Source organism: Urocampus carinirostris, chromosome 10, assembly GCF_059441175.1.
Source record: "Urocampus carinirostris isolate Australia breed hairy pipefish chromosome 10, RoL_Ucar_1.0, whole genome shotgun sequence".
Classification (NCBI taxonomy): Eukaryota; Metazoa; Chordata; class Actinopteri; order Syngnathiformes; family Syngnathidae; genus Urocampus; species Urocampus carinirostris.
The window spans coordinates 8,814,475-8,826,852 of NC_142358.1; the positions used below are offsets into that span (position 1 = coordinate 8,814,475).

The 12,378-nt window shown below is 40.2% G+C and overlaps 1 protein-coding gene across 1 annotated transcript in view; it reads left to right on the forward strand.

The window, feature by feature from the left end:
- Positions 1 to 12,378, forward strand: part of LOC148357632 (mediator of RNA polymerase II transcription subunit 13-like) — a 48,083-nt gene that overhangs the window by 11,889 nt on the left and 23,816 nt on the right. Inside the window, exons 4-12 of the mRNA XM_088345158.1 lie at positions 1,844 to 1,989; positions 2,063 to 2,260; positions 4,884 to 5,078; positions 5,359 to 5,515; positions 5,596 to 5,703; positions 7,941 to 8,657; positions 10,222 to 10,438; positions 10,542 to 10,563; positions 10,642 to 10,763. Of these exons, the coding sequence (XP_088201284.1) occupies positions 1,844 to 1,989; positions 2,063 to 2,260; positions 4,884 to 5,078; positions 5,359 to 5,515; positions 5,596 to 5,703; positions 7,941 to 8,657; positions 10,222 to 10,438; positions 10,542 to 10,563; positions 10,642 to 10,763 (1,882 nt within the window). The remainder of the gene's footprint in view (positions 1 to 1,843; positions 1,990 to 2,062; positions 2,261 to 4,883; positions 5,079 to 5,358; positions 5,516 to 5,595; positions 5,704 to 7,940; positions 8,658 to 10,221; positions 10,439 to 10,541; positions 10,564 to 10,641; positions 10,764 to 12,378) is intronic.

Genomic DNA, 12,378 nt, shown 5'->3' on the forward strand with positions numbered 1-12,378 from the left:
ATCATATGTTGGCAAAAGCCAGATTGATTATGCAAATCACTCAAGGGAGTCTGCAGGATAACCACTTAAATGATCAGGCATTCGGTTACAAACGGGGTTAATTGGGCAATGCAGCAAGAGATACCGTATACCAAATTATGTTGCCTGATTACACAGCGCAAACCTTTTTTAAGCTAAGTGCTACTTGTTTTTATTACTCATTTGGATAACAGCTGCCAGTTCAATACGCATTTCTAAAATAAAAAGTTATGTTATTACTAGTTTTTAGGCATATGTTAATTAGTAGTCTTGGGTTACATTAGGCCTAGTCGGCCACTAAAACATCTGCCTTGTATATGGGCACTGAGTGATTTACATAATAAAAATAGGCTAATTTTCAAAACAATTTTGGAAGAACTGATGAAGTCTGATTTCTTATGATGTAAATCACATTTCCTAGAAAATCGCAATGAGCCGTCACTGGTGAGCTTTCACAACTGGTCCATGGCCTATTCAGCTGTCCTTAGGGGCAACAAACGGGCACCACTTCAGTGGCTCCTGGCTTAAACAGTAATTGCTGTGGGAGGTGGTACCCTAATTCTGCCAGAGGTGAATCAATTGCAACTTCACATGTTCATGGGTTTAGTGTTTTTATTGTATTTATTTTTCATTATTTGTGGTTTACAAATTTCAATTCTGCAAAGTTCAGGATTTTAGCTCAGAGGTTTAGCTACGCTAATTGTACATTACAGACTTATATAATCTTCAGTCATGTTTAGCGGTGAATGCATATTGTAATTGAATTTAATAATTTTAATTTTGGGGGGCTTTCACCCTTGTTGCTTGTCCTCACAGATAATTGCAGTTGTCTGATAGCACAGCATATCTGAAAGACACACATTCAAAATGCAGTTCTGAATTTGGACATTTTTTTGTAAAGAAATTGTTCAATTGAGTTGACACTGTCATGTGATACACATTCACTGTATGCTATGAAATCGCTCACTAAACCATAACCGTTTTTGTATTAGACAGCTTGATCAAATTCAGACTTGAGTCAAGTTGAAGATTTGTCTTGAAGAGCGTCCTGAAAGTGTTTCGCTTTCATTTTTAGAAAAGTTTGGTGATAACAATTCTAAACAATAAACCTCACCCTACTCATATTACATATCGTGCAAGATAGTAATACAGGAATAATTGATTCTATTTTTATCTTGTATTTTTGGCCCAGTTTGAATTTTGAGTTGTTGCCAGCAGTTTTCATGAATTCATATTCAACTACTTGATATATGCCAGTCCAAGGAATGCTACTACAGCATATACAGATTATGTCCATTACCACTGTTGTTAATTCAGAGCAGCTGTGGCATTAAGCTTACATAGGCCGGCGGTCTACTAAATGGGTTACGCACTGTAAGTGGGGGTTGACTCAGTTCCTCTAATACAGTTGTTGTTTCTCGCCCTCGCTGGCCAGTAAACAGGGTCAGCGCTTGGAAAATGCTGAGCATGCAGTGTGGTTTTACAGCAACTATGTCAACAAGCACTTTTTGAGTGCACTTGGCCGCTTCTAGAAATGGAAAATAATGATGTCTATTGTATCATTTTGAGGTAATGTTTTTCTTTTTCGTGTTCTCCATGCTTACAATTGAAGTGGCTTTATTGGAGTACTGATGGTGTCAGTGGAACAAATTCGAAGCATTCAGATGACAGCAATTGAGAATATGATCCCTCATCTTTTGTTCACCATTTTCAAATAGGTCCCACCGCTGCAGGAGATTCACTTGACACCTTGTTCCAAAGTGTCATTGTGCCGTTTCAACGACCTAATCCCGCCGTATTAAATGTGTATCTCTTTCCGTCACAGCGAGCATCTGTCCTGCGCCTTCACTTTTTTCGTTCACGGAGACAGCAACGTGTGCACCAGCGTGGAGATTGCGCAACACCAGCCTTTGCAGCGGCTGAGTGAAGAACACCTGAGTCTCGCCCAGCAGAGTTCAAGCCCCTTGCAAGGTAAGCTCGTGACGATTGTGCTTATTTTTGACGCAGCAATCCTTTACTTACGCGTCCTGCCCCACATTTCCAGTCATCTTGAGCCCATACGGCCTGAACGGGACCCTCACGGGCCAGGGGTTTAAGATGTCGGACCACCCGACTCAGAAGCTGATTGAAGAGTGGCGGCAGTTTTATCCCATCAGCCCCAATCCTAAGGAGATCCAGGAGGAAAAGATGGAGGACGGCGACTGGGAGGATGATTCACTGGCGGCGGTGGAGGTCCTTGTTGGTGAGGCTTCAGAAATCGGAATGACTAAACAACAACGGCATTGCTATGTAAAACAATATGGTGTATTTTTCGGGGGAAAAAACCATACAGATATAGATTATTTTTGTCTTTTGTTCAGCAATGTGTTACATTTACCGTGTGTAACATTCACCCTTAATCTTTCATTAAAAGTTGGTACTAAATTTTCTTTCACTTTTTTTTTTCAAGTGATGGCATAATATTAATTGAGACAACAACAATGATTTTCTCTTTTGGTAAGGCCATGTCCCCCCTTTTCATGCAAAAACTGTGCCCTTGATTTAAAATCCCCTTATTAAACGATGATAAACCTTACAAACGGTGCGTCACCTTTTTACTCACACAAACTATGTAAAATAAAAACAAAGATCATTTTTGAAAAGTTTGTTTTATTTTTCACTTAACGATTATAAAGCGGCTTGGCGGCTGAGTGATTATTGCGTCCGCGGCACAGTTCTGAAGTCAGGGGATCAAAAAACCGCTCCCAGCCTTCCTGTGTGGAGTTTGCATGTTCTCCCTGTACCTGCGTTGGTTTCCCCCCGTATTCTAAAAACTTGCGTGGCAGGTTAATTCGTGACTCCAAATTGTCCCCAGGTTTGAGTGAGCATATGAATGGTTGTCTGTCTCTATGCCCTGCAACTGGCTGGCATTCAGTTGAGGGTGTCCCCTGCTTCTTAAAGGTGGCTGGGATGGGCCTCAGGTCCCCCTAGTGAGGATAAGCGGTACGACAATGATTGGAAATAAACAACACAAAAAATTATTTGAATATCTCTATTTGTTGTTTTCCCACTTGCAGTAAATGTTGTGTTGCTTATTAGGGCTATTTTAATTTCACCTTGAGTTGATGCCCTAGACTGAGAGTATACAACTGTAACAAAAAATAAAAATCTACAAATTAAAAGTCTTTATTGTCATTATACAAAAGTACAAAAAAAATCAATAGGCCACTCTTTTCAGTTTAAGAAAGCTATTTAGGGAGCGGCTGGCAAGCTGCATGGTAGCATTGGTAACCTCAACTTCTGCAAAGTCTCTGTGATGATTAGAATACAAAAGTCACAAATGTAGTGGTTTTCCACGAGTGGTAGCTCCGAGTTTAATGGGTCATGGATTTGGCGTTGGTGACGAGCCACGCTCTGCAGTGGTGGCTTAAGAGTTGTTAGCCTAGCTGTTAACTTTCCCTTCTGACGCCGCCTCAGTCAATTCCCTGACGCGATATAAATCCAGGCAGCACCCGCTGGTGATCAGCTTTTCTCTGTGCTTTTCTGACTTCCTCCGATTGAAATTGTGTATTTACTTTCAATGTAACGAGCCACCAAAGTTATGAGCTGTGGCGTTTGTTTTGCTGGCCATTTGTGTAAAGTCTGTTTCAATGACTGGCAGCTTACACCAGCCAATCAAAGTCGCACACACACGTCGTGCTATCTTTGCCTGGTCTTTATTGGCTGGTGCCATTAAAACCTGCTTCTGATTGACCGGAACCGTTAAACCACGAAATGTGACAATTCTTGTTGGCCAAACACATCATCACTCAAATAACAAACAGGAACTATGAATCCTTGAAAAAAACAGCAGTGTTTCGTGGTTTCCCTATCGCACTTCTTCACATCGCGATATCGATTCGATTTTGGTTAATCGTTCAACCCTATTGCTTATTCTTTGTAGCAGTAGAGGTTTTTTCAGACTTAGCAATCTACATTGACGTTGTCGTAGGTACTAGTGACCAAGACGATCCGGGTTGGAGCCAAAATGGGCAAGATGAGATCAGCCCTATAATTTTTTTCCACGTACAAAAATTGAAATGATCAGAAAATACAGGAAAAACGTATACATTAAATGGTATGGAATGGTCTCATGATCCTATGATACGTGACTGAGGCAACTTGGAGGAGTGCTTAAAACTGCTTCAGGTGTTTGGGGCCACGGCACAGTTGGCATTATGCAGCCAAAGGTGTTAAAGCCAAATTCCCCACGCGGTTGGCGCTAGGTGTGCACAGTGAATTTTTAGTTGGCTGCTCGATTTCCGTGAATTTTAGCATGAATAGCAACCTAGAGTTGGAAAGAGAGGTTATTTGCCGAATGTTACCTCTTTGCAGCCCGAGTTGCCGTCTAATGGATACCAATATACCATTGAAAATTTGAAGAAGACAGAATCAAATTTTTTTAATTCTGATTATTGTTATTTGCGCAAGACAGCAATGTTTAACTCACGTTCCAGTTTGGGGGCAGTGGGGGTGATGAAAGAAATGAATAGGTGCCTCGCCTCTGCGCACGAGCTATTAAGAATTACTGTATTTCTAATAAGTTTTTTGGATACAGTTTCTATAAATAGAATATAGGTGTCTGTAGGTTGATAGATGCGGTTGCATTTATTGTATTGCTATTGTTGTCAGCAATTTTCTACTGATCAATCTTTGCGCAATTACGGTAATGCACTACAGTAAAACCTCATGAATAACGCTCACCCAAACATTATTATATTGCTTAGGTACAAACAAATGCACATCATACACAAAAAATGTACTGTGGGTTTTGTTCTGGAAGCCATTAATGTCATTATTATCAAATCATATATAATGATGCATCCCTTATCTTGTTCTTCTGTCAGCTGGGGTGAGGATGGTGTATCCTTCCTGCCTGGTTCTCCTCCCTCTGACGGATCTCCCCGCCGTGGTCCCTCAAGGCTCATCCAACACCTCAGGTAACATGTGTGGCGCCCAGCTGAGTCAGGCCGCTCACAGGGATCCTGCCATGTCGTCTGTCACGCTGACGCCACCAACGTCACCGGAGGAAGCTCAGACTGGTAAACGGCAATAATTTCTATGGAAAATACAGTTGGTAACTTATATTTTTAGGGTGTTGGGAGATATAGTATACGAGCAAGAAAATCACCAGGAAGTATGGCTTTAAAAGCGTTGCAGGAAATAAAATGCACAATTTATTAAATTGATAACAATAAGTTGATGCAAAAAATAATATATTTTACAAAATTAGTCAGTGGGGGCATAAATGTGTCTCTGATTTACTACTGTATCACATGCAGTTAAGTATTATCATTAAATCTTTGTCTTGCCTTGTTGAAGATTATCAGCCAGCCCAGAGGTGGCAAAAATTGTCCTCTGCATCCGACGGCTACAATTCCAACAATACTCTTCACGGGGGTAAAATACCAAGGAGGCTGGCCAGTCACATGGTGGAATCAGTTTGGCAGGAGTATAACATAAATCGCACAGGGAACAAGTACGTGGAATCCTATCACGTTTTCTATCCAAAACAGATGTGTCAGGAGTTTGTTTCAATGGTCTTTTTTTCTCTGCTAGGAGGAAGTTTACAAACTTGACCAATGGAGCCTGTGATGAGGAGATGGACAAATCTGGGCTTTGGGATTTCGTGGAGCCTGTTCACAGGCCACATTGCCAATGTTCAAGGTATTTTCAACAGCATGCTTTTCGGTGCCACGCAAGATCATGTTCAGATGCTGCAGGATTAACTACAAATATATAGTTCATTGGCATTTTTATACTGTTGCGTGTGGAACAATGATATGCTTTTTTTTAATTGCATGACGGAAAGTACAAAAGAACCTGTATATCCACCTGTTGCTGTTAATGTGAAACAAGCCATAACTTCCTGTTAATATATATCAGTTTTTACAATTCTTTCACAAGATTTCCATTTCTTTTTTTCTGGTATATTTTGTCGCATAATACTAACATTTTTGGGGGCTTATTTAGTCGGCTGCACGATACAGCACTGTATTTAATCACATTTTTTTAGTGGAAGTACAATGTTGGCAACAAGATTGACTTGGTGTAACTGGAAATTATTTGAATGCAACACAAACGTTTTCTTCTTTTTCCCTTTTTTTTTTAAATTCCTTTAAAAAATATTATTGTGTTTATTTTTTTCCTAGCTGTTACTTTTTTATTTTTGTTCTCTATTTACTTTTTTTTTCCTTTGTTTCTTTTTTTCTGGGGTTTTTCTGATTTTTTTTTTTTTTTCTCTTTTGTTTCTTTTTTTCTCGGCTTTTCACTACTTTTTCATTTTGGTATTTTTTTCTTTTTTGTTCTATTCCCCCCTTCCTTCAAGTCATTCTGTGCATAGTTTTACATAATATTTGGTTGTGTAGGGATTAAAGAAGCAAAAACAACCTGAAGAGACGTTTGGAACCTGAAAGAGCCGGCTCATTATAGTGAGCTGAGCTGAAGAAGCCGGTTCTCAAAAAACTTTACTGACTTCGTTCTACTTCGACATTAACTTCAGAATACTGCATTTAGAACACAAAGTCAGGGGAACCCAAGTATTTTTACCTTCATACACTGTAACTTTGACTTAATTCGCTTCTTAATTAGCAATTTCGAGCCCTGATTTTTGTGAGCTGGCTAGATTTTCTTGTGCGCGGAAAAGCTCTGGGTAGTGCCCAATTGCGCACACACGCAGCTTAGAGGGAACATTGCGCTGACTAGATTTTCTTGTGCGCTGAGAATGTGCGGGCAGTGCGCGATTGCGCACGCGCGCAGCTTAGAGGGAACATTGATTAGGACCCGGAGCCATTCCCATTAACTAAACTATATGATCCTTTTAAAAGTAATTTAGGAATATTTGATCATGTCTTTACACTCTAAATTTTAGAGACACTGACCATGTCAAGGATTTCTCATCCCAGTTATAAATCAAATTTCCTTGAAAATCTTTATTACCAGTTACCGGTGAGCTATTTTCAGAATTGATTCTGTACTGAGATGTTCTTTGGAGGGTATCTGTGTTGTTTCTAAAATGCCTGGATTGCACACTAGATATTAAGAGCACAAACAACTTGACAAATAAAAGTTGATTGAAAAGAGACAGATGGCATGGCAGCTGGCTGGCTAGCGCGCAACCCCACAGTGCAGAGGTTCAGGGTTCAAGTCCAGCTACAGCAGCCCCCCATGTGGAATATGCATGTTCTTCCTGTGCTTGCGTGGGTTTTCTCCGGGCACTCTGGTTTCTTCCCACATTCCAAAAACATGCATGTCAGGTTAACTGGCCGGACCAAATTGTCCCTAGGTGTGAATGAGCGAGTATATGGTTGTCTGTCTCTGTGTGCCCGGCGACTGGCTGGCAACCAGTTTAGGGTGTCCCCTGCTCACTGCCTGAAATAGCTGGCATGGGCTCCAGCACCCCCGCGACCCTGAGGATAAGCGGTACAGAAAATGAATGGATGGATGGATAAAAAGCAATATTTGTATAGGGGATAAAACTGCCTACTGTATGTATTTGTGTTGACGCGCATTTTTTTTTTAACCTAATAATAATTTAAAGTTTTGGTGCGCATTACACATACGGTTTTTAAGTAGCATATTGTGTAGTAGTGCAAGAATTAGTTTGTTGATAACTATTGCTGACCAAAAATGCAAAACATTGAATGCAACAGGAATTGAGAGCGCCATATCCTAACTACTAAATACCAGTGATATAGATGACATACGGCATTCGATTTGAACTCATTATCACACTATGGCGCACCGGGTTATTTAGCGCACTTTTAAATTTATGGCCAATTCAGGGTTTTTATGTGCGCTTTATATTCTGGAAAATACGATACCAAATTCTTTGATGTGCAGAAAATCGAAAGGAAATTAAATGCCAGAACATTTTCAAATCGTTTTATTTCTTCTTCACCTAGACATAAGAATCAGAAGCAGCGGCCAAGCACCACCTCAGGACACCCACCGTCATCGGGCCAACCCACCCCACCAGCCCTAAAACACAAGCTGGCTGAGAAGCTAGAGAAGAGCGAGAAGCAGCAGAAGAGGCCGCAGACTCCCTTTCACCACCGCAACTATGTGAGCGACGAGCAGCTGCTAGAACCTCAGACCCAGAGGCTTTGTCTGCGAGGGCAGGAAGAGGCTTCCTACCCCAGCTTGCACCACGTGGACTCCACGGCTCCACCCAAAGCACCCACCTTGCACACACACGGACCACCCGCCGACCTCGTCGGTTCCCCACCACCTCCGCCTCTCAGCCCACATCCCTGCGACCACGTGGAAGGCGACCTGACTCCGAGTGGCATGAAGAACTCTACGCCTATTCACCAACCCTTTTACCCGCCATCAGTGGAGCCTTGCCTGCAGCCTCAGAAGAACTCGTCAGAGGAGTCGCCTCCAGAAAACATACCCATGCCTTTACCCTTTCCTCCCCCCTTCAGCGAAACTCTGGAGCCCACCGTCTTTATCGGTTCCGCCGTCAATCCCAACGAAGAGCCCGGACACAATCCTTGGAAGTATTTCAACTTGCCGAGAAAGAAGGGAGCCGTTTTCCACACACCTCTGCTGCCTGTGGATAAAGTACGAGATGACCCTGGAGGTAGCCTGGCAGTGGAAAGTGTCGTGTCGGTTACAGAGTAAGTAATTTAACTGCAGAGCTGGCGGAATGTTCTGTACTTAAGTAGAATAAACCATTTAGAATAGGAGAAAATAGTATTGTCTTTATTGTCATTGATAACAACATAGTGAACATTGTTCACAATGAGATTAGACTTAGCACTCTCAGGCATAGGTGTAATAAAAAAACTTTATGGTTAAAAAAAAAGAGAAAGACATTAATATTGACAAGAGTGGTTGTAGACTGGCCAAAGTTTTAAGTGGACACCTGCCAAAAGCTGCCGCTTTACGCGTTAGACTACCGCTTTTTGCCCCTTAAAACATCTACTGCTGTTTAAAAAAAAATGTGACCGCTTTTTCTAAGTCAAACAACAAAAGTTTTGACCCAAGATGCTGCTTTATTTTGAAGCAAGAATGAGTCTTTGTCCGCGAATAAACCGCTCCAACGACTGCATTAGATTTCCATTGTGGTGAAAGTTTGCTACTTTCAGTTTTATACAAGCACATGTAGTTGTCTTATATTTGGAGACTGTTTCTCGTGTGTTAAAACAAAGAAGCAATAAAATCTACCGCTTTTTAATGACAAAAGGTTGGCATGTACGAAAGTGCATCAGAAACATCATGGATAATTGTGCAATGACATGTGGCAGCAACATTGTACAAAAATAAGAGTAAAAGAGTTGAAACATGAATATACATTTTTTTCTATACATAGCACACAAGACTGAGAAAATATCTCGTCTCTTTCGGCTTGATGATGGCGCTTAGGAAGAAACTTGGTTCTCATTCAAATTGGTAGTTAAGTAAAAGTAAAGTGCTAGCTCCTAAATATACTTTTATAATTGTTAAGTTTTTTTTCATCTCCTAATCATATTTTTTGATAAGTCACTTAACAAATGCTGAATCCTGCGAGTACACTTTAGTTATAATGTAAAAGAAACATGTAATCTACCCAACCCAATAGAGCAAGATGCTTTTCAAAAATCTTAACATACACCCGCAGGTTTAAAAACAATGGATTTTGATTATTTAAACTGAAGCAAGTGCGTTGATCTAAAGGCTTTATTGTGGATTATTAATGCTCGCTTCTCACGTACTCTACCCAAGTTCTGGTGTATTTAACAAATGCCTTATATATGCCTGGATCCATCTAACATTACCTTTTTTTGTTGGTTTTCATTCCCCATAAGATATTGGCATGAATTTGATATGTAGTACAAAAAAAGTATAGATTTGAAAGAAAAAGTAAGATAACTAATTTCTGAAGAACATCAACAAAATAACTACTCATACATTCTTCTAAGTATTTCCCAGTGCAAGTTCAGCTTTATTTAACCAGTGCTTTAAGTATGCCTGTATACTGCTACTATTAGCATATTTTTAAATTCCCCTTTATTATATACTGCCATGGATCTGAAATATAGTAAAAAAAAAAGTACAGCCTGGTAAGAAATTTAAGGTTAAAAAAAAAATTTAAAATCTGGGGGGGAAAAGTCAACAAAGAATTACTGAGGTATCTTACTTCTAATGTGTTTTCTAGCCATAAGTAATACACAAAAATAAAACCACATGTCCTCTCTTCAGGTTGATGGCAGGCTCCGTGCAGCTTCTCAAAGTGTCCGAGGACCTGGTGAAGACCTACACTCAGCGGAGAAACTCCTACCTATCTTGCACCACGACCGATGGCGAGCACAGCGACGAACCGGACCCTTACGCCTTTGACGACGTGGACGAAGAGTTCAGTTTAAAGGAAAAGAGGGACAAATCTGGATCTGAGAGGGATGGGAGTAAAAAACACAAGGTTGGTGTCATGGCACGTTTGCGTTTTATTGTTAAGATTAAATGATTGCCTTGATTGATTTGACTAATGACTACAAACTCTGATCCGTCCTTGTTAATATTAGCTGGATGATGGTTCAGCCGATGGTGAGTGTCTAGCAGTCGATTTTATATATCCAAAGTGAGCGCATTTTCACACCGTGCTTTTGTGTAAACGTGGCGCAGAAGGCCAAGGTCCATCGGGCAGTAAGCCAGCCCCCTCCACCAGCCTCATCCATGAGAACGACTTGGCCGTGTCTTTCAGCGACTTGGATAAAATCTTCAATTCAGATGAAGATGAGCTAACGGTTAGTGCGCAAATGAATATTCACTAAAATAATAAATTAGACCTTGTGGTAGGGGATTGCAAGCTGAAATTGTCAACTGCCAGGTGATGAAAAGCTATTGTAATTAGTTTTGTTCCAAACCCATGGTACTCTAAGTAAAAAATAAATAAAATTGTATATACATATGCAACATTAGTAACAAAACACGGTGAACCCTTGTTTATCACAAGGTTTGCGTTCGAATAAGAACCTGTGTTAGGCAAAATGCGTAAAGTAGAAACCTTTCATTATTTTGCAATTAAATACTAATTTACACATTCGAATAGATGAACAAACTTCTCTAACAGTACCAAGCATTCATTTATCAAAAAAGTACTGTACATGTAAACATGATTTATTTTTACCAATATCTACACTTTTACAGACCATTTAGCCAATCAGAATGCAGAATGCAATGTATGATGAAAATCAATGAGACCGTGAAAGGTGAACTGCATTATAGCGAGGGATTTCTGTAACATCAAGTCAGTACCTCTTGTATTTAATATATGTGTATATGATTAAATTTCCTTGTCAATAAACATACATGTAAAGGTCAAATTACATCTTATTTACCCTCAGTGTGGACTGACTGCAGCTGGTACAGTGGAGTTAGAGGGTGGATGCAAAGGAGGAGAGGAGACAGTGGATTCAAAATTGAAACTTTTTATAGGTCCTTTTTAGAATTTTTCAGAACTTTTTAGAATTGTCATGACTTATGGTTTAACCGCCACCATATTCATAGCCATTGTCCCAATCGTTGATTGGATACAGTTAGTTCTTAACATGGGCAAATCTGCGCGTCCCGTCTTCGTATTTTTCTCAAATTTGGTTTCCATTGATACTATCTTTTTGCTTATCTCTTTACCGCCATTGCAAGTCTGGGAACCTTTAGTCAAGTTAACTCGCATTTATTTATATAGCCCTTAATCACAATGTCTAAAAGGCCTGTACAGCCATCAGTGGACCTTCAATGAAACAAGCTCATTTTAGGTTGATTTCATTGAGGAAAGGGCAATATGGCTGGGGGAGCATGGTTCATTGTATTTTGTTTATTTAGGGAAATAGTTGTAGAAAGCACAAGTGGTACACTTTGAAGTTGGAACAAGTAGTAGCTCAGGAGGTAGAGCATTTTGCCAATTGACCAACTATGCATATACACACATTTGTGCTCTGGCAGTAGCTCAGGAGGTAGAGCGATCGTTTTAGGATTAAGGGATCCCAGTTCGAATCCCGGCTTGTCCGTGTTACATGTCGAAGTGTCCTTGGGTAAGACATTGAAACCCCAATTACCCCCAATAAGCAGGTTAGCGCCTTACATGGCTGCACAGATCACAGCCGCTATTGGGAAATGTGAAGCACAATGTAAAGCGCTTTGGGAAGTCATTGACTTGAAAAGCGCTATATAAATGCAGATCATTTCATATAAAAAATAGAAATATTACAGAAACTTGACTGGATTCACTTTCATTCTTGACCTTATGTTTTTAATAAAAATGACAGAGTTGGTGAATACAACCGGAATGTTTGATGTTTGATCTTACATTACACATAGTCCAGTGTTTTTCCCGAATTGCTCAGTCCACATATTGAATGG